At 41.4% G+C, this 22818-nt stretch overlaps 1 protein-coding gene across 4 annotated transcripts in view; it reads right to left on the bottom strand.

Moving 5' to 3' along the window:
* fstl4 (follistatin-like 4) overlaps positions 1 to 22818 on the bottom strand; it is a 332552-nt gene that overhangs the window by 184005 nt on the left and 125729 nt on the right. For 2 of the 4 annotated variants that reach the window (XM_085797187.1, XM_085797188.1), the window contains exon 2: positions 4441 to 4585. In XM_085797187.1, coding sequence (XP_085653313.1) covers positions 4441 to 4575 — 135 coding nt within the window. In that variant the 5' untranslated portion in view covers positions 4576 to 4585. Of the gene's footprint in view, positions 1 to 4440; positions 4586 to 18664; positions 18967 to 22818 lie in introns of those variants that run through there. The other 2 variants (XM_085797189.1, XM_085797186.1) reach the window with 2 other exon arrangements.

The raw sequence follows: 22818 nt of genomic DNA, 5'->3' as shown, positions 1-22818 counted from the left end.
ACCACAAGAGATAATTCAGCAACAAAAACTTTCTCTGTCTAAGTTTGTTACAACATAATCAGCACATATTTGGCCCCTTTGTGTATAAACTACACTCAGTGTAACCCAGAACCGTCTTGTAAAGTAAGAATTTGTCACATAACAGAAGCTACAAACACACAAGATGTCAAGTTATTTCTTCATATTGCACTGGATATGTTTTAGTACATACCTGAGAGGCTTTTTACAGGTTTAAGCACAAATTATCGAGAGACACCTGGAGAGACTGTGAACTAACCCTCCAGGGACTGAATGTAATAAAAAGTAAAGCTTTAAAGGCACAAGTCATAATCAAAATGTAAATGTAGCAGGGTAGCCCCACTACTGAAACAGCCTGCATTGACGGAGAGAGGGGTATTTTCTTTTTTTCTTCCCATTTTCATTGTTCCTGCAGTTATTCCTTTTTTTATTTTACTCACTTCACTTCACAACTCTCTTTTACTCCTACAGCTTTTATCCAATGAGCACAATCCCCTCTTACTACAGTATGTGGTTCCTGAAAAATCATTTAACCACTCCACTCTTTTCTCCACTCTTCATGGAGGCCACTCCCAAAACCAAATCATACCAACTACGCAGCTGACAGGGTCAGTGTCAGGGGTCAGGATACTAAAAATCTGTGTTTACACACAAGTGTAACTATTAAACCTCTTTGACTCCCAACAAAGCAGCATCTGAATAATAATCATAATGTGTTTTTCTATCATTATCTTGTTCTTTATATTACTGTTCAGGTCTGACCTAAGTATAATGTTAATATTCTGGTACAGCTGCACTATGGCATCTTTGCATCTGTGGAAATACATACTGTAATTGTAACCAAAGCTGTCACTAACCCTACATGGATTTGTAAACACACTTCAAGGAACTTGGTTGCTCTGCAGGGATCCAGCATTTTCCCCAGAAGTCAAAAAGCTTTTAGTTGGATTCTTTTTTTCTTTTTCTTTTTTTTGCTGCTTTACTTCTCTTTCTCATCATTTTTCAGATTGTTCCACCCCTAACAGATTCTACTGTTCCTCCATTTACATGTTTACTATTGTCTTTTTTTTTAGGGAGGAGGGGGGTTTCAGTCATAGAAAAAAAAACTGAAAAGAAAGAAATCTGGCACTAGTTATTCATTCCCAGAGGCTTTCAAAGTGCATCCTGCATAATCATGTGTATTTACGAATTTGCATGATTCACTCCAGGGTCGACTTTAGAGTCTGGCATTGGTTGACATCTATTTTAAGTTCAGATTCTGGCCTGTGGGGGGTGGAGGTGGAGGTGGGGGTAGCTGTGGGGGTGGGGGGGTGAAAGGAGGGCATCAAGGGATCTCAGGAGAGAGAACCACCAAGGCAAAATGACACTCTACAGCTGACTGCCAAACTTGGCAAAGCCCAAAGTGAGTCAGACTTAGAACAGACCAGAGGGTTTACATGCTTCATTTCACAAAGAATTAGGGCGACCTCAGGGCTGTGTGGTGTGTGCGACTGTCTGTGCCTATGTCTTTTTCACAATCTGTTGGGACTTTGTGTTTCTGTTATGCAGACAACATTTGTTAAGGGGCTCATTCCTGCTTGCCAGGAACCCGTTTGCTCGCAGGGCTCATCTTTTGTCTTTTTCCTCCCCTAAGCCACAAATGTCTTGTGCTCCATCAAGATAGAAGGTGAATTCAGGTAAACTCATCCAGAAACAACCCTAGAGGTGTTTCAGCAATTATCTAAAAATGGTATAAAATGATGAACAAACAAAAGCTCAGACTGCAACCCAACACTGCCTTTGAAGCGGTAAACCCATTGTCGCACAGAGACGCGCAAAACACAGTTTGTTCACAGTTGCACATGCAAAAAAATGTTATGAGAGGAGCACACACACAAACTGATGAAGTGTAATGATCATGACCCACTCTCATTTTCAAATTTCACACTATTTGGGATCAGAGTTTCAGCAGCAGAGAGTTCATTTGTGATTTTCAAGGTTTAATAATCGGTGTTTTCCATTCAGAACTTATCAGTTTTGAATGGCTTTTATACTGTTACCTTCCCACTGTGGCTCTGAACCTTGTCTGTGAGACCTTTTATTTCTACGCTCGTTCGGCCTGGCTCCTAAAAACTAGACAGTTATGTTGACGAGCTTTCACAGATATCTGCAGAGAAACACCTCTGAGACTTATTTCCCCTCTGCACCTCTACACAAACACTCAACACATGGGCACAATGAGATATCCTTGATTTCTCAGGACATGTACAGTAGGGCCAATAAACAAGTGAGGTTAACCACTATTTTGCAGCAGAAAAACTTCAACTGTGGAATTAACTACAAAAGAGCTCAAATAAAAGACAGAGATACAAACTAATGTAATTTGAAATGTGCAACATGTTGTTGACTCTAGCAGAACATACTACTACTACTACTACTACTACTAATGAATGACAAACAGGCTCTTTTCACCTTGTGCACTTACAAATGTACACTCAGTCTAAAAATGCTGCCTAATACAACATTAAACACCTTCTCCTTCGTGAAGATGAAAACCTTCCATTTTCTACTCACGTTGTTTGAGAGTCTATCATTGGAGGATGTATTGGTAGGTGCTGAGGAGCTGTGTTGCATTAAACAGATATGTTTTTGTCTCTTATAGAAATAGTGCAGATAAAAGTCATGTCTGTACATCTCCACTGCAGACTGAGATTAGCTCTGACAAACAGTGACACTGAGCAGTTAGTTAGTCTACTTCATGTCACCATAAAGCCACTGGGTACATCACACATACATCTGCAACTCCACTCCCCCTCAGTCCTTTCCATTTTTTAATAAATAGCTAGGATTGAGGACTGAAGGTGCGAGCCGATGCTGTGCTACTTATTCTTTTAAGTACATACTGTAGAATCTGTTAGCCGAGGTGAATTCAGTCTTGCTCTTGCACTTGCTCACTACATTTTAAATCTGCTTTCATCTGGTATTATTCAACCACAATATTCCACTTTTACAGTAATAATAACAGGGTTCATTGGCCTTGACCACAGGCAGAGGAGGAAGAAGAACTCACAGAAATAAATTGAATAATAAAAGGTTTCAGAACACCTTTTCATTTTCCAATCTGTGTTTATCTACAGCTCGAAATTACCAACACTGTAAACACTGCTACAAATCTATTCAAACGCTCCCAGCCAGCTCTGGTTTTTAATCTATGAGTGGAAAACTTTGTCACTTTGTAAACTTGAGTCAACAAACACACTCTGCAGGGAGGAGGAGGAGACTACATTTTGAGACACAGTAAATGTCGAAGCAGGGACCACTGATTTCACTGTGCTAATAGATTCTCTCTTTCAGCTGCCATGACCAAACGGCGTCCTTGTGAGCGATAGTTAACCTCCCGTCCTCCCTGTCTGCCAGTTTCTCTTCCTGTCAATTCCCTCTTCTCTTCAGAAGTGAGAAGAGAGACCGAGAGGAAGTGAGAGACAAAGACAGAGTAAAGATTTGTCCATCACGCTGCACTGAGGCTAAACCTAAAGCGCTGCTGTGGCCCCTGCATCATAAATAAAACAGAGGTCCATCATCACACTCAAATCTTCCACAAGGCACCAATTAATAGCTGCAGGGTTACATCACAAATCTGTTACTGTGTATATTATGTTAAATGTACTATAATAAATTAAACCAGCAGCCTCTGCAGCCAACTTCTGTGGTGTTTTTGAATGACGTAATGATCCCCAGCGGTGGCTATTCTGTGGGCAAGAGCTATTGATTGATATTTTTAAGACCAGCTTGGCTTGACAAAACTAAATAAAAGTAGTTTATGTCTGAAGCAGGTCGGATCACTCATGTTTTTTATGCATTTTGAGTCTGAATAATATTGGAAAAGTCTTGCAGCATGAAAACATTTACAGCCAGTAGCTGTGTAGGGAGCTCGTATAAGGAAATATTCAGTCATGCCAAAACTATTTAGGGTCATTAAAGTGGTAGTTTATCCATTTTAGTGTGATTTGTCATCATTTGTGGATGTATTTGGTGCAGCATTCACTTTTGAATAATATCTGAATTGCTGCTAGCTTAAGCTTTCAAGGTGAAATGTCCATAGTATGATGTGATGTGGGAAATGGGAGAGAACAGAGAACAGATTTTCTGTGGGTTTACATCAAGGTGTTTTACAGTGGTCTTACATAAATAGTGACCTTATTCTATATATTGAAATGAACAAGCTGACTTGCCAAAGCAACACTGGCACAAACCACATCGTTTCTAACTTGATTTTTCTGTTGGATGCTGATTTGATTTGTTTGACACAACTGATTTACATCCCCATAAGAGTTCCTATTGCTGGATGGAGAGTGATGCTGGGAAGCAGTACAGTCAGTGTGTCTGAGTGTGTGTGTGTATATGTGTGTGTGTGTGTGTGTGGTTGCTGCACAGGATATTCACCATGGAGTGTGGTTCCTGGGAGGAGGCTCTATCCATGCTGCCTCGCCTGCTCCCTTTGTGCCCTTCAGCCAGCCAGCACCCTGAGGTTCCCAGCAGAGTGGCCACAGCCACAGCCCACACACCCAGGCTGCCCATGAGTGTCTACCTGCAAAAGTAAAAACACAACACACACAATATAGTTCTTAGACTTCAAAAAGAAAACACGGTGCACAGGTTCATAATCAGTGTTAAGATAGAGTTGCAATTTCTAAACATGACAGAGGAGAAGCCCAATAAAGGCAAAAAATATCATTATGTGTTATTACATTCATATTTCCTGGAAGAATTAATACATCCAACTCTGTTACTGTAGTTATCTATATTTCAAGAGTGTATTCAAAACATGCAGAAACAAATTGGCAGAGTGATGTTCATGCATGCACACATGCATTCACAATGGAACAGATGCCGCACACACACACACACATATACAACTACGTAAACATCAAAGCCTGCCCTGATGGGGATAATTATCTATTACAAAGGACACAGAAAATCTTTTGATGTCAACAAAGAGACAAGCCTCTGAAGTCGTCACAAATGGTGGAGTGTGGTTTGGGAGCTTAGAATATAAACTCAGAAGATCAATTTCACTGCTGCTCTCACACTGAAAAAACATGCACACATTTTCAGGAAAAATACACACACCATCCCCACTATACTCGTGTGTACAAAGGGAGAAATCACCTCAAGCAGCTGCACCTCAACATTTAACAATAAACACCTTAAAACGTGTTTTAAATGATGCAGCATGGGAGTGAATGAGCCGGAGGACAATCCATTTCAACTGGAATAAAATTCTGTTAAATATTGACATAAAAAAGAAATGCTGGACACAAAAGAACAAAAAAAAAAGTAGATACAGTCCCATGAAAACATGGATACCTTCAGTAGTATTTATGGCAGGTTATCATATATGGTTTGACCTCCAGAGGAACTTGGCATTTTGCACTGATGAGAAATATTTATTGGACTCCATCAAACCATTGACCTCCCGTCCGGTCTGATCTGCTGATGTGGGTCTTTACAGTTGGGCTGCGCGATCCGGCAGTTTGTCATGTGTGTAATTGCGCTTTCAGGTAATGTGTTTATTGTTTTCACCGTGGTCTTATACTTTATTATGTGACTTTATTGGGTGTTTTACTACAGAACCAGTCTGAAAACAAATTTCCCTAAGGGGGCCATAAAGATTGCAATTGAACTGAAACAAGGACACGAAAACATGCAATGCATCTCAAGCAGTGCAGGTGACTGAGGTGTTAAATGTCTGCAGGTGGATCTTCACTGCAATATTGAATATTACAACAGCGTCACGATTCACATTGACCTGCTCCCTGGCAAGCCAATTTTGGCTGATGGTGCATCTTCACAATTTCGCTATTACGATAAAAAGTAGCAATTAAGGAGAAAAAAATATAAAACTATCATGTTCCTGTTTCAATGACAGAGAAAACATATATCCGTCTCTGTAGCTGATAAATGCGCTGCTATGTTCACCAGCTCATCGCTGTCTTCGTCTGTCTTCCATTTGGGGCTGAGTATGTAGCTCACAATGAGTTCATAAGAACCTTTTCACTGAAAACAGCTGCCTGCTGTGTCTGGAAATTAACTTGGATGAAAGCTCAGCTGTGAGCCAGAAAACCAACACTGTGGCCCAAAGTACAGTAAACGCTCCACAGCACTGGTGAAAGCTGAAGCATCAGATGATACTGAAGGTTTGGGAGGGTTTTGTCACAATTCATGATTGTATTCACCCGAGACTCTGTCACACTGATTCACTGTTAATGTGAAAGTATAGATTAGTGCAACTTCATGTACAGGCAGATGAGTATTATCAAGAAAATTAGCTTAAATATCCCAACAACATTGCAGGTTAAAAAGGGGTTGAAGAGAGGTTTCACATACAGATTTGATTGCAGTGGATAGCTTCAGTTACTTAGTTACCACGTAACCAAGTGCCAAAGTCCTGTCAGTGTAAGTAGCACTTGACAAGGAAACACCAACATCGTTCAGCTAGTTAGCCCGAGGCTAACGGGCCCTCATAGACGAGAGCTCACCCTTGTGAAATTAAACACCAAATGAGATCTGCCAGTCACTCTCTTAATGTGCTGCCTGGCCCCCTAGCATTGGCACGCACACACACACACACACACACACACACACACACACACACACACACACACACACACACAAACAGAGTACTGGTGGTGTGGAATGAATGGTCCATTTTGAAATTCATCAGGAGGGAGAAAGTCATTATTTGAGCAGCATATTAAAGAACTTAAAGAGGCCTACCCTAAAACCAGAGCTCAGTAAGGAAACCTGCACTATACACTGATCAGACATAACAATATGACCACTGAAAGGGGAAGTGAATAACACTTCATCATGCCACCTGTTAGTGGGTGGGTTGCATCAGGCAGCAAGTGAACATTATGTGTTGGAAGCAGGAAAAATGGGCAAGTGTACGGATTTGAGTGAGTTTGACAACAAGGACCAAACTGTGATGGCTAGACAACTGGGTCGGAGCATCTGAAAAAGAAGTTGGTCCAAGGGAAGGAACAGTGGTGAACCACAGCGTCAGGGCTCAGGGTCAAGGCTCATTGATACTGTAGGCTACATGAGGGGGGAGCGAAGGTTGCATGGCCTGTGTGGTCCAATTCAACAGACCAGCTACTCAAACTGTTGAAGAAGTTCATACTATAGGTGTCAGAATACACAGTGCATCGCAGTTTGTTGTGTATTTGGCAGCAAAAGAGGGACCAACACAATGACCATAGTGTTATGCCTCATTGGTGTTCATATGGATTAAAAGTGCTGAAATTTGAACGATCTACTCTACTACACCCCATCTACTGTCTCTCCTTTCTTCACAACTAACTACCTATTGACTGACCACGATTTCTATATATTTTTCAGCGCCTGAAAATGTCATACTCATTTTGGAAAAATTGGTTTGAAGGCTTTTTAAATGAAAAACTTAGAATTAAGAATAATCGATTTTTTAGAAGTTTTTAAAAGGTGAGAAAACAAAACCAGAGAGAATTTCTGGGACATGAAGGGCTGGGCAGAGTCGAGGGGAGCACTTTACAGTCCGCATGGGCTTGAAGAATCAACTAAAAACTGTCTCAATCTACATACAGTATGGGCATGTGAAATTGTATTAAAATACAGTAAGAAATATTAAAGTACAATATTCTTTAAACTGTGTCAGATAGAAGAATAAACCAAAAGCTTAAGTGCTAATCTCCATTTTGAATTCTATTGGTGTTTATGGCGTTTGTAATGATGGCAGTTCACCTGAGGCATTCTTTCTATTGCCACCATAACACTAAAAGATATAGTCGGCTAAATGCCTGTAATGTGCAGTGCTCAGGTACAGTTAAGTGCCATCTGCTTATAGCCACCACGTTTTAAAATAAGGATTGGATGAAGGTCTTTGAGACACAACTTCATCCAACCATAAGCCAGTATTTTCAAAGTGATTCAGGTCTAAATATTATTTTTTTAATACAGAAGATATTGATCCCAATATTTTTTCTTTTTAAAAAATCTCTAACCAATTTAATCCTCAGGACGGATTCACTCTGCCTACATTTGTCAAAAGAATAACATTCTCACTTGAAAAATTGCCTTTAGCGAGGTTGAGTTCGAGGTTGAATCCACAGCACCATCCAGAAAATCTCATTACACACGTGCAAAACAGACACCAACAAAATTAGATCTGATTATGACCTTGAATCAGGTGGGGTTAATTTCTCTTCTGGTAACAAAAATTAAATTGCATGATTATGAACCATAGGAACCATAAACATAAACAAAACACAAAACTAAACCACAAAAATAAAAAATCTGATTCGGCTCAGACAAGCTCACACAAACTGTCAAGCTGCGGCTAATGGTGATGTGTGTCGACAATATCACCAATGGATCCAAAGAATAATGAGAATAATGTTGTGTGGAATCGATGCAGACTAATGTTTCTTGTTTCTTTTGCGGCACAATCCTTTTCAGTGTTTTTTTTCTTTCTTCTTTTGGTAGGTTGCAGATCAAATCATCTATTGATCAAGTGATCCTTATCCATGGTCATTACAAGACTGTGGGTGGGATTTGGCCTCACACCACACTCATTAGCTTTACATGGCCCCTGTCACATCTAATGCCACACTGAATCCATGAAACCATATCTGTTACCATAAAGTAAAATGCTGTTTTTGCAAATGGCAGGAGAAGATGGATACAAGTTTAGTGAATTGAGTATAATTTAGTCACTTTTCAATGTGCAAAGTTAACACAATACATATTCCAGATTTAAACCTGGCATCTCACAGCATGAGAAGATTCAGGACAACGTTGTAACACAAAGCCTGGTTTGATTTGATTTGATATGACCCAACTAAAATCTGGCTAAATTAGTCTGACTAAGAGGACATGTTTGTCAAGAGACCAAGACAACAGCCAAAAGTAAAACTGGCATGTAAATGAGCACTGCATGCGGTCCCACAGCCTATCTGTCTGTGTGTAATGGCAGCAGGGGAAGGCCTCTAGCTGAGCTCCGAGACACATTCAAGTGATCAGTCTGAGCTCTCCTTCCAGCTCTCTGTCCCAGCTCTGTGCTCCAGGTAGGTTTGCTGTCACAGTTACAAATGACACATTCAGTTCCAGCATGACAATCAGTCCCCACTCAGCATGCTTCCTTCCACGCAAGTTGCTGAGTATTTAAAAAGATTACAAAGGAGGGCGGGAGGGACGGATAGAATAACATCTGTGAACACTGAACGCCACGCGCTGAAACTGTAGGGTTTGTAGTTCACCACCCTGAAGTAAAATCTTTTGCATATGAAGCATTGAGGTAATTTTACTGCCTTAGCACATACATATTTTATTTTTGAATTCTCTCAGCATATTCACACTTTGAAAAAATATTCCCCAATTAACAAGAAGAAGAGCCGCCTGTGTTCGAAAGAGTTCTGCCTTTTGTCAACTGGGTTAAACCCGCTACCCCCTTTAAAGGCAGAAGGTGAAACATTTATGCTGTCAATCATTTTTGGAAAAGTACATGACTTTTTTTTTTAACCCCCAAATGGTGCATGCCCCCATTTTGGAACAAACCTCTCTACATGTAGTTACACTGAGTGCTGCCTTTTCTCTTCAGTGGAATATCTGTTATCAGCCTGCTAGTGCTACCTGCCACCACCTGCACCTAGGTTTCAAACAGCCCCCTTACTCAGAAAGATGAAATGCAGCCACCAAGGAGATCGCCTTCACCCAAAACGTTTTCTCGATGATTGCAGCGCTGACTCACTCGTCTATATGCGGCTCTTGTGTGGTTGAAGAAGATACTGAAAACTGCAGGAGTGTCAATCTGTCAGTCAGCCTTGCATCAGGATCGCACCTTCTAACCTTGGTCGTCTTCTAGACACTCCAGGTAAACAGGATACAGGGATTTTTTCCCCCCATTTTTATTATCTTTATTTATTTGTTTGTTTTCTATGACAAGGAATGCACTAAACCTCAGGATGCTCGGAAGTGGTGTTTATATTTAGCACAGTAGTCGGGAAAGATAAGGTTATAAACTGCTGTTCAGTGTGATGTAAAAGACTTGACTATAAGGCCAATTGGAAAGGAGATGAGGCTGGCAGGACACCAGTTAAAATCTGATACACAGAGAGCGTATTAGTTAAAATGATTTGACTCTGATCAAGTTCAAACTAAATAAGAAAGAAAACATCAAAGTTATGATGGCGGATCAGAGTTAAAAGAAGAAAGGGGAGAGGGAGCAGATATTTTAGTTGTCACCAGGGACAGTTTAAAACTCATTTTAGGACTTCCTGAAACCAGTGTCTCGTCACAGACCCAATATGGCTGATCTCTGTCACCTGACACGTGTCATAAGTTTATTCTCATCAGAGTCTGACCTCGTTGTTCGTCTGTGTAGCTCCCTAAGAGAAACCAGACTCAGAGCCAACAGGTGGAGCTGGCGTTGAGTTGTATAAACGGCTGAAGAACTGTGCACTTTGAGCTATTTAGCTTCAACATGAAAATAAACTAGGAAGCAAATGGTGTACAATATCGATTATTGATTAGTGATTATCTGTGTGACAGTGAAACAAGAGCTGAGGTAAATTAACTGATTTTTTTTTATAAATGACTTGATTCAAAAAACTGGAGATCCAAAATATTGCTCCAAATCATGCATACAAAGTTGAAGTGGGTTACATACTGTACCAACACAGCCAACTGTACTCTAACTGCTCTCCAGAAAACAGAAGACAGACACAGTTAAACACCAGTTGATAAACATAGTTGAGCTTTGACAGCTAAAGAGCCAGATGTGGCCCTGAGAAGCCAAAAAAGCCTGATGGACACGTACACAATAAACATTCACAGTGTGTCCATGTGTCAATCTGTAAAATTACTCCAATGTTTAAATCTGCATCACATTAGCACTGAGATTTCCTACTGTAAGCAAACGCAAAGACGCGTCAGTTTAGTTAAGAATTAGACCAACTGCTGCATCAACACTGATTCAACAGTCGATTTAACTGAGATGAACATGAAAGACATTTTATGCATCATAAATGTGGGGATTGCACTGATCTAAAATGCCCTTCTCTCTGTTTACCCTCGATTTCATGGGCTCAGTTGACCAGTTGCAGAGTGCTGCCGTCACTCAGCCATAAAACATAAGTAGATGATATCGTAAAGAGACATTTTTTGTTCCTAGTGGAACATTTAATACAGAGTCTGCTTATTGCATTTTGTCTGAGAAAATGGTTGGCTGCGATGTAAAGCATCTTTGATCTACAGTCATTTTTGTCAAACACTGATTATTCCTTTTAATTTAAACAGATATATGACATTTATCTACATCTATCTGACGTACATTGAAATACGTGTGCACTAAAACACTAAAACTGAGAAAAGGGGACAAAAGTATGACACTTTGTTAAATACAAAAAGACACAATAAAGCTAAAACATGAGGCATAACCCAGAGAGACACACAGCAGAGCAAACTATGTGAGCAACAATAAGTACACAATTAAAGCAATTATAACACGTGATGGGAAACATATGGCAACAGAGATAGAAAAGTTAATGTATTCCTTTTGCACATGCGTTTTTTTTTTCAGATTGTGCTAAAATGTTCCCAAAGAGAAGAAGGGAAAAAAAAGGAACAAATTGGTCTCCAAGAAAAAGCACAAAGTCTTGGAAGAATACGGTCCAGGTTGTGGTGCTTTAGTGGTGCACATATCCTTATCAGCACAGCTTCCTCTTGTGTTACCTCAGAATTAATCATTGTCTGACACTCTCTCTTTGCCACTCTCTGTCTCTATAGAGGAGACAGAGCTTCAGGCAGTTAGGTAGTAATAAGACCCCATCTTGAAACTAGAGAGAGAGAATGAATAGGAGGTTGCTTCTCTCTGTATTGTACTCTATTCTCTTCCTCTCACTCTTTAGCTTTCTTACTCAACAAGCAATATTGACTTTTGCCTCTTTTTCTCTCTGACAAGCACACATCCTGCTTGTCAGGTACGGCTGAAAGACACACAAACTGCGAGTGACTTGTTAAATCTAGAAATCCCCCGTAGGCGATATGACATGGCTGAAAGAGCAAAGAAAAAAAATCATCAGGGGTGTAGAGTGCCACCACAGAGAGGGAAGCTACGTCTGGTGGATAGAACTTCTGCTAATTACAGAGCAGTGGCAAAGTGCTAGCAAACAACTTAAAAGAGGTCTGCAATGAAGAGAAAAACACCTTAAAAAGCATAAATAGCTCTCCAGAGGCCCTTTATGGAGAAAAATGTGGTTTGTATACATCATCATCACTGACTGAAGAACCACTTGAAGCTTTGCTGGTGGCTGTAGCAGCCAGAAATCAATGCATGTGAAGAGGCGAAGGATTCATCTCTAATATGAAACCCTGTCTCCTCCAAAATGATGTGTCTATGCAACTAAATATCAACAGATGAAATGTTTTTTGTACAAAAACATAATTACAGACGGATTATGTTTTTCTATTACCATAATAAGGATACGCTGGGAATTTATGTGTTTGGCAAATGGCAAATAGGTTGATCCTGAGCATGGCCATGTAGTGAATCACATTCAGACCCAACATGTTTATCTACATTTAACTTTTTTTCTGACCCCAACTTAAACCGAAGGTTACCAACTCCTCAGCAACAGTTACCAAAACTACTGCAACCACCTTCTACTGACTCCACTGACATTAATGTGTGAAACACCAAACCTGCAGTGATTACATGTCCTATCTGCTGTTGCAGTTTAGTTTCACAGAAATGTGATTTCTGGGATTCAGGGCTGCTGCTATAAAATTCAGGAACATCAGGGCCAAGTCCAAATGTACACAGACATTTATTAAAACTGATGCTTTCCCCCCCTCAGTTAAAAAAATAAATCCATCCAAGTGAAAGCAGTGTCAAACACTACTGAAGGCATGCAAAGCAACAGGCAGTGTAATACTATGACCCTGAATAACCTGGTATAATCCCAACTGTAAAAACAAGTCTAAAAAGATACAACTCTTTCTGCCTGACAACAACAACAACAACAACGATGTTACAAACCAAAAACTCTGAGTCATCCTGGCCGGAGTTTTGTCAATGGTCTGATTTAACTTGTGTTTTGGACAAAAGGCCAAACTTTACATTGAAAATACCATTATAAACTGCCAGGGGCTCAGTCTGTAAACACTGTCGGACTCTTTCCTTTGTCAGTGTTTTTCTAAATGCTCCCTGGCTACAGGACTCACAAATTAAAAAGCATTCAGACTTTCAGCAGATATCGAGATATTAACGTTCACAGCAGGTGCGTTTGTTTGTGTGTTGTCTCTGTTGACAGGCTGTCAGATTGCCATGTATTTTTATACTGTGGCTCCACCAAAGACTCACCTTCACATTGATTCAGAATCAAGAAATATCTGGCTCCAAATAACAGCAGAGGTTTTTGCAAGAGGTTTACTACCAAAGTGGTAAATCCAAGGGGAACTTTTAGAGCTTGCTTGAAAACCTTTAACCTTTCATCACCGGTTAGACTTTCTGAAATGTTTTGCTCAGTTTGCTTCGCTTTCAGGTTTCCACTGAACCTTTAAAACATAACATAAAACATAAAAGGCAGCAGCTTTGTTTGTTTACAGCAAATTACAGATATCAATATTTGAAAACATAGAAGAAAATACTGTGGCACTGATTGCCTTTCCTCTGCATCTGGTCATTTTCGTGAGGGATAAGGACGATTAGATGTTTTGAGGCGAAACAATCTCAACTCAAGATCCACTAACAAACATTTTCAAACAGTTTTCTATCAGATTGGTTCAGTCAGTTAATGGAAACAGAGCATATTTGTGCTGATATCCTGCCTCTCATGGGCATCTGCTGCTCTCCTTTTGCCGTAGCAACCGTAGCCTTTTCACCACAAAGGAAGCTGATCACTAATGACTGGTACTTAACCTCAGACTTCCTCCACTTGACTTGTTGAATGTTTTCAGTGAACAGGAGAATTGGACAATGAATCGCCTCCTACAGCAGGTGAAGAAAAGTTTCATGATAACAAATATGAGTTAACAATAAAACTCTGAGCAGAAGAACTTCTATTTTGGTTGGTTTTGATCAGCGGAGTGAGTGACTGCAGAATAGGGATGGTTCGCTATACTCACTACAGAAAAACAGTGATGACCGCTGACCTTTCCGTGACCCCACCACATATTTCTCCCCCTCTACCGGCTCTTTCGTCAGTTTTTTCCTGCATTCGGTCGAAGGAGGCGGCGAGCGCTGTTTGCTCAGTGCTGCGCAGCTGATGCTCTGAGCTCAGCTGCTGTGTTCATATGGGATGCAGCAGTAAAGGTCATTTCTAGAAGTTCAACATTGGTGATCGGAATTTCAAGTGAACCATGTTGCCCACGTTTTGCAGCTCTGCGCTCTGGGAGGGAGTTCAGGGGACTCGTCAGGTGAGACGACACACACGGTTATGTGTGTGGAAGGTATAGAGTATAAAGAAATGCTAAATCTAATGGAGCAAGTTATCGGTCCTCCTCCGTTTCAGTGTCTCTCCTGTTAAGTGATTCCCATTGTCATAGGCCTTGTGTTAATCAGAGTGATATTTCTCTGGGTATGAGAGTGAGTGAGAGTCAGTGCTCCCCTGCTAAACCCATGAGGAACAGTTTCATCTGTTCAATTTAAAACTAATCTTGTCAGAACCATCAGAAGCGTGAGTGTACGGCGGACGAGCCAGCCCATAAGAGCATGACTCACCATCTGCAATGCATTTCTGTTTGCCTTTGTTTGGAGTAAGGCTCATTATATTTCTTTGGGAAAATTTGCAAAGCCAAACAAATCAAAGTCACCAGGCGTTAAGAGGGGAAAAAAAAGAAAAAAAAAATAGAAGGGAAGGAAGTGGGTTTGGTTCACCCGAGGGGATAACTTTGTTGTGTGGAAATAAATCCTGCTCCTGATTAGACAGGCTCTGCATGGGGTTCAGGCGATGTGATGCCAAGCATTTAAACTGTGCATGAGTGGGATATTATAATTGATTGTAAAAAGTTAATCTATTCTAATTAAATGTTACATGTAATTGTCATCCAGGGGTGTTTGTATGTGACTGTTTAGAGCCTGCAGCTCCTACCTCCAATTGGGGGGGAAAAAAAGAAAAAGAAAAAAAAAAAGCACTGGGTCGTATCTGCTCTGTGGAAACTCCAAATATCTGTCATCTTAATAATCATTTAGGGGCTATGGGTATTTCAAAAAACACAGTTTTATAGTTTTTTTTTGTGCTAAAAGTTTTCTTTAACAAGCCCCACTCAGTTTGGCATTTGGCCCATGTGTTCAAAACACAAGAAGATTCACTTGAAAGCAGTACAAGTAACTCAGTTCCCAGCCACTACTTGTTATGAAAGCATACACAGAAACAGCAGTTGGCCACATCAAAATCCTGCTCAGTCCTGCAGCCTACTCTGTTCTCTGTAAAACAAATGAATCAACACACTGTAAAACACAACTTATATCTTCCAGCTACACGCCTGCTGGACTTTTCAATTCGGAAAAAAAAATCTTTGGGAGTACAAATTAACTTTAAAATATTCCTTTTCATTGGATGAGTAACAACAGTAGTGTAGTAAGAATGCAGAATATTTCTTTTGAGCTATAAATATGCATGTTGCTTGCTCCTATTTTGTATTGACGATGCACCGTCTACCGCGCTCTGGTTTTCCTCTTTTTCCAGTATTTTAGGAACGTGAGCAGCGGGGAAGTCAAGTGGGTACGGAGACCGCGCTCTCCCCGAAAATGACCTGTGTTTACCCTATGATATCAGCAGCCGTTCATTCATTCAGCTCAAATGTCCTAAAGCAAGATACTGAAATCAACCTGCTGCTCAATCCGACCTCAGCTCTTCAAGGACCAATGGAAAGAGAATTTCTACTGGATCAATAAATTATCACATTCATCATATCTTTTCAAAATTGATTTCAAACCATACTGGGTGGTTGACTTACTCAGTTCGGACATACATTACTCTCAGGACTGCCTTTATTTAAGAAAACCATATCTGACCACGATTAAACAAATAAATTCTGAGAGCAGCTCAAACAAAAACTACTGGAAACTCAAAATCCAATTATCTCTTCAGGACTTAACAACCACAAAAACAGCAACACTGACATATTCTAACGGTTTCAGGAGGAAAACTGCTGCTGATGCCGACATATTTAAATCCAGTCTGGACACATGGTTAAGAGACTGCCAGGGCTAAGAATAGCTCATCGTGCAAGTCCATTGGAGGCATGTGGAAAAACCATCCTTAGCCTGGTTACGCATGCAACAGCACATTAGTCTGTTATTGCCATCCTTGAAATTTTTCACTTTATCCAACTAATACGCATGACATACTGCACACATGCATTTACACGCACACGCTGCTTCAAGCTGGTTCTGGCTTTTGCAGGGTTTAAGTTCTTAGCAGGAGGAGGACACTCCAGAAGGCTAATTCAACTCTCATGACAAATGTTACACTGAAGATTTTTCTTTGTGTGCATATGTGTGTGCGCATACACCAGTATGACTAGCCTATATGCTACTGTGTGCTGAGTATCAATCTGTAAATGTGTGAGTCATCCCACTATTAGGCTGTCTCTGAAGCACAACAAGCAGCCATGATCGGCTGGACACCGCACTGTAATGGCTCTCTGTGAGACAGCTAATAAGTTACACACCAGATTGCAAACGGCAATAAGCCCGACTGAGTCACTATTCTGGGCCACATCATTATTTCTCAACCCGCTGACTGTGACCCCGGGGTGGGCTGCAGAACTATTCTGAAGGGTTCAGGATACGATGTGCCTCTCCTACCTGAAAAAATGACTTTGTCTGTGATTTCAGAGCCGCCATGACCCTGGTTTGTTTATTATTATCATTATTATCATGCTTATTCTCTCAGAGCATTTAAATTGTAGTAGAGTAAACTAGGTGTTCACCCTAGAATGGATTATTTTCTCCCAGTTTCTCTGAGGCAGTTATGAGAAACTATAAATCCAAGTGTTTAATCCATGGAGACACTAATGTAGAACTTTTCCAGCCAGCCACGGCATATGATGTGTGTCTGTGGCTGCTTGTTTGTGTTGTCTGTGTGTGGAACAGGATAATCTCTGTAGGTTGAATGTCACTGTAATTTACGGGTTCATATAGCGGAGATCCCATCGCGAGCAGATACAGCTGAGAACCGCTGCCATTCAGGGAGCGAAGGGGAGATATTGATCCGGGTGCGCTTGTTTTGTGTGTGTGTGCGCGTATGTGTGCGTGTCTGTGTGTGTGTGGTCATGTGTTTGCTGTGTGTGAGATTACGTGGCTGAGTTGAGAGTTGGAAGGGTTGTTGGCCCGCCTGAAGCTGACGGGCCAGGATTTACAACCAGTTTTGCAGCCGATAGCGCATTGATGAATGGCGACAATTCTGTAGCTGGATGTTGGTTCAACATCTGGTTCCAGGTGGGGAGGAAATCCAAGAAACGCAAGCAAAAGGTTGGAGCGCGAGGGAGGAAAAAGGAGAGAGAGAGAGAGAGAGAGAGAGAGAGAGAGAGAGAGAGAGAGAGCAAAGAGGTTGGAGCGTTTTCAGCACCATGGAGAGCTCCGGCGCAACATACGCTGTATCACGGCGGCGTGCGCGCCGACCAATCCTCATTTCCCACTCCGTTGGCCGTCACGGAGGCTTTGCTGCCGCCGTGCCAGCTCTCTGGTGACACTGATAGGATTTTCCCTTGAGAGGGAGCTGAAGCAGCTCATTTAACACAATCAGACAAGAAAATCTCATCATGTTTAGAAATGCCTCCTCCCCTCCTCATTCTTGGGAGTTTTTTTTTTTTTTTTTTTGCATACATGCATGCACTGAGTGGAGATGCGCGTTATAAGACACTGATCGCTCATAGATGAAGTCCTCCCTGCGTCCTGCCTGCCAGACAAATTGGCTGATGGTAAACGGACCGGGTGAGGAGGGGTGGAAGGTGGTGGTGGCATTGGCGGCGGTTGAAGGGAGAGGAGGGGGGGGGTTGGTGGTGCAGGTGGTGGTGTTGGGACCGGGAAGCCATGCCAGAGAGCCCCAGCGAGGGATGTGCGTGTCTCACTGTGTTATCATTTCAGTCCCTCTGCTGCCTGAGCAAACCTGGCGCATCCGGGCAGAGGAGTCCTACCGGAGCCATTTATCAAACACTGCCCTGTTGTTTTCGAGCAGGTAGAGCCACTGCACGGTTATACGAGGTGACCAAAGCTGTCATCTGGTCATATTGAATGATTAATCACACCTCGTGTTGAGCCAGACAATAGGCGACATACCAGGCAGTGTAGTTAAACACTGTCACACACTGTCATTGACATCGCCCTGCGCTATAAGGCTGCACCTCACACATCTCTCCCAGGCTGGAAATCCTGGAGCTGCCTCCCTCTCTCTCTCTCTCTTACTGAAACAGCTACTCACAAACTAATTCAAAATTAAAGCACGCCACTGCCATCCTCTCTGCAGCTCCCGTTCACTCAAACTCCTCAACGCAGAAATAGTGACAGATAAAGCAGCGTCATGCACACCAAGCAAACCAAACTTGTTTAAAAAAGAAAGGTGCACAAGAAAAGGTGCATACAAGCCCTTATTCCGCATTAGTAAATACAGAGATCCCACCTTACCTGTGGTATTCTGAGGCAAGAGGACAGAAAGAAGGGAAATACGAGCAAAATGTGCCACAGATTTTCCTCGCAGCACCGCGTCCAAACTGCACTCTTTTAGTTCCACTCCTCTCCTCCCACTCGGCGGGGTTTTAAAGGGGGTTCAGATTAATTATGGACTGGTGTATCAGTGGCAGCTGTGTCAGTAGCGACGGGTGGCGCGTCCCAACTCTCAGCAGCGGCTTGCCATCCTCCGGCTCCTCCGGCTGGTTTCCTCTCAGCGCTCCGCTCCTGCTCTGCCCTATTTCAACTCCTCTCACTCCGCTCTCCTCCTGACGTCAGCCGCTGCACGCCAAATGCGGTGAGGCTGCATCTGCAGATTCATCGCACTGGAAAGCGACACCTGTGTGTGTGTGTGCATGAGTGCATGTCTTGGTATGTGTATGTGTGTGAGTGAGTGTGTGTTTCGACATTAGTGAGGACCAAAAGCCCCTCAAAGGGATGCAAGGCTATATTAGTTTGCAAGATGTTGCTACATTTCTTCTTCTTCATTTATTCAGGAGCTGGCAGCCTATTTGAGTTCAGGATGAGTCTAATTAAGTGGCTAATTTTATTCATTTTGGTTTCAGCTGCAACTGCATTAAATTGCACTTGCTAGTTTTTTTTTTGTTTTTTTTAAGGATGTAGAAAATGAATACTGTGTGGGCATAGCAGGTAAACTAGGCTCACCTGTATAACAAGGCTCAAGATACAAAATGAAGCCAAATGCAAATGAGTTTGTTAGAAGAATTAAATCAACAGCTTTTCAGTCAGTGCAGTGTTAGATCCTGACACATCAGAATTTACTACAAGAGCCACTTCTCAACACTCACACAAGCAGCAGAAAACAGCTGTTGATTTGGATGCAAATTGCATTATATTGAATTCTGTTAGCCTGCCTGTTAACATTTAGGCTTACGTTTCACTCTGCACTCAAACAGTCAGACTAAAGACAAACCTGGAGGTAAGAAACAAATAGGAAAACACAGTGACAGGTGATGGGACTGTAGCTGTTTTTCCATACGTTCAGCAAGAACGTCAAACAGTCAGATGTTGTCAAAGGTATCGTATGCATATTTCATTTTGTTTTTCACAGTTTGTTTTCCACCTATGGGGCTTCCTTATGCACCGTGACTGTCGGCCATATGACAAACGCCTGCGGCATCAGTGGCTAATAAACAAGGCAGTGATGATGTTCTCAGAGGTGTTGGACAAATAGGGGACACACACACACATGCATTTCAACAGTGCAGTACAGTATTTGGATCATTTGGGAAATACACGTCCTTGTGATTTAAATTCATACTCATCCCGAAATGGGCATGAAAACATATTCTATCTCCTCCTCCTCCTTCTTAGCCATTTGCATTAAAGTGGGACGTGGGATAACTGCGCATGGCACAATTAGGCCTACATACTGTAAAAGACACGGGAATGGTGGCGCCCCCATCAAAATTGCATGTGGCACTAAAACATTTATGCTCGATGTAACATTTATCAAGACAATGAAAAAAAAGGACTTTTGGAAAAGAAAAAAAAGAAGCAAAGAAAAAGATATGAAAAGGGCGGGGAATGAGGCAAAAGTAAAGAAGTTAACTTTAGTCATGAAGTTGCAATATTTGAACCCTTTCAGTGCTACAGGCTTCAAGAGAGAGAAAGAAAGAAAGAAAGAAAGAAAGAAAGAAAGAAAGAAAGAAAGAAAGAAAGAAAGAAAGAAAGAAAGAAAGAAAGAAAGAAAGAAAGAAAAAGTTGATAAATATATATTCATTACTGATTAATAATTTAGTTAACCACAAAGCAGACTTAGACGGAGCCGCATGTCTTAGTTCGGGGCCTCTATCCTTCGAAGGCTGTAAGTTGTCTTATTTATAAGGCTCTGGCCAAAAAAATGCTACCCTTCGTCTCCATGGCAATGCAAAGAACTAATGGATGGATCTTTTACAGCCTAACCTATCCCACAATTCACTGCATGGTGGTGGGGATGATTTACAACTAAACTGGGGACGTATAAGAGAACAGGATTGACTCAATAAAACAGTGGCTGAAGACAAACAAATCAGAGACGGTCAGTGACGACGCCGGCTCATCTCAGTTTGAGTTTGAAGACCACGAGTTCGTAATCTTTGAATTCAGGCAGGTTGTACTATAGGTGTTGTGGCTGCAAGAAGTAACTGTGCTTTTTTTTCAGTATGGTGGATGTTGCTAGGTAATTACTAGGGTGTTTAGTGTGCTTACTAGGGCATTTCTGTTGCCGATATTGAACATTTCACAGCTTTTCTTTCTTTTCAGCTGTCAGTAGCTGCTCTATTTCCACTGGTATTGGATTGTTGAGGGACTCCGTTTGTAGACACAGTGAGACACCAGGAAGAGAATTACTATTAATTATAGAGCCTGTTTCATTATTTCTACAAAAAAAAGAAAGAAAAAATTGAAAAAAAATCATTTTTTTCTGACTACATACGAGGGGAAATGATTTCAATGAATGCTTTTCAAAGAGACATGCTCACACAAACATGAAAATGAATGTACCTGTATCTTAATGTATTACAGTGCTATAAGAGTCAAAAAGAAAAGCCCACCATGGCAGTGATGCTTAGTGCTGCTGATATTGTCCCTGCATTAAATAAGTGAATGGAGGCGGAATGACATAATCTATGCAAGATAATAAAACATGTCCTCCTCATGAGGAAGAGAAACACCATCTTTAAATAAATCAACAAACTGTCAGTGTTTAAGAGTTGTGACAAAATGGAAACGACTCCAGCATTTTCTGATTCTGTTTCGAGGCGCTACCACAACGAAACTTCATCATTACCATCAAGAGGGTAGGATCATGATCATTGGTTGTCTTTAAGTTTTACACATTGTTTCAGTAAGAACATGGTCCCTCTCTGAAAATCCACATTTGTATTACAGTACTTCCCAGGACATGACACATTTTCCTAAACATCAGCACTTCTCCTCTGTGAGCACTCTAATCCTCTCAGCTTTTCAGAGGAGTTTTCCTTGTTTGCAACACAGAAAAACAGAAAAAGAAGCAAATGACCCTTGTGAATAAAATTTAATCTTTACCATGTTTGTTTTCAGATTTTCCTGAGGTGGCATAATTTTGGCTACAGAATCCCTTTGCTCACATCAGTGCATTTTCCCCAAGTTGCCGAGAGCATTAAAGCAGCAAAGCTCTTTACTAATCTCAGTATTTTTAAATTACAGTTTGCTACTGTGTCTTCTCTGTGATGTGCTATTGTGCAGCTGAGCTGACCAACTTTCCAGATCCTAACAGTCTGCCTGCCTGATGAACATGCACACTCAACTTTACTAAACAGGTATTTACCAGGTGCCTTCACTTAAACATGTTTTTCATGATGACATCTTTAGGCTCTCCTATTTCTGCACAAGGACTACCTGAGAACACTCAAGGTGCAAACAAACACACATCCCTTAAAATGTCTCTGGGCCACGGCGGTGGAAATGTTCAGATCCATATTATTGACAAATGCATATCAGATCTATTCATAAAACCAACGTCTCGCTGGGCAACACAGAGACGATCTCAGACTGCTGTAGGCATACCCTGAGTGGCAAATCAATCACACCTAAATGGTGCAAATATGAATCGACCCCCAAGGGGCTCATATGGATGTCAGCTCGTGCGTTGCATGGAAAGAGGAACATCATGTGCATTTTTACCCACAGCTGCACCCACGGCTGGACAAACTTGAGTTTACAGACTCGCTTGTAAGGACTGAGCAGCTATCATCATTATCTCTGCCATCATTTCCTCAGGAGTGTTTGTTCTCGCAGTCATACGTCAGAAACATAATATCGTCTCCCCTCAACCTTAAAGGCACTCAGGCATGTGTCAGCACTAAAAGGTCTCTCCCCCTCAGAGACAGAAACACCAGGCGATAGAACCATAACTCTTGTTTATGTCCTTTTACACCAGCTCACCACTGCAAGCATCGATGTGATTCACACACATACGTACACACACATCTCTCTACATCACCTACAGTAGATGAGACCCTCATTCTATCACAGCCAGTTCCTGCACATTTAAAAACTGGAACGGAAAAGGTGCGATCAAGTTTATTGTTTGCATGCAGAGGGAACTCTACGACAAAGCAGCCGACTGA

Source organism: Trachurus japonicus, chromosome 14 (genome assembly GCF_045865225.1).
Source record: "Trachurus japonicus isolate A0001 chromosome 14, Traja_1.0".
NCBI classification, from domain to species: Eukaryota; Metazoa; Chordata; class Actinopteri; order Carangiformes; family Carangidae; genus Trachurus; species Trachurus japonicus.
The sequence above is the reverse complement of the archived record's forward strand: the minus strand, read 5'-3'. Positions and strand labels throughout refer to the sequence as shown.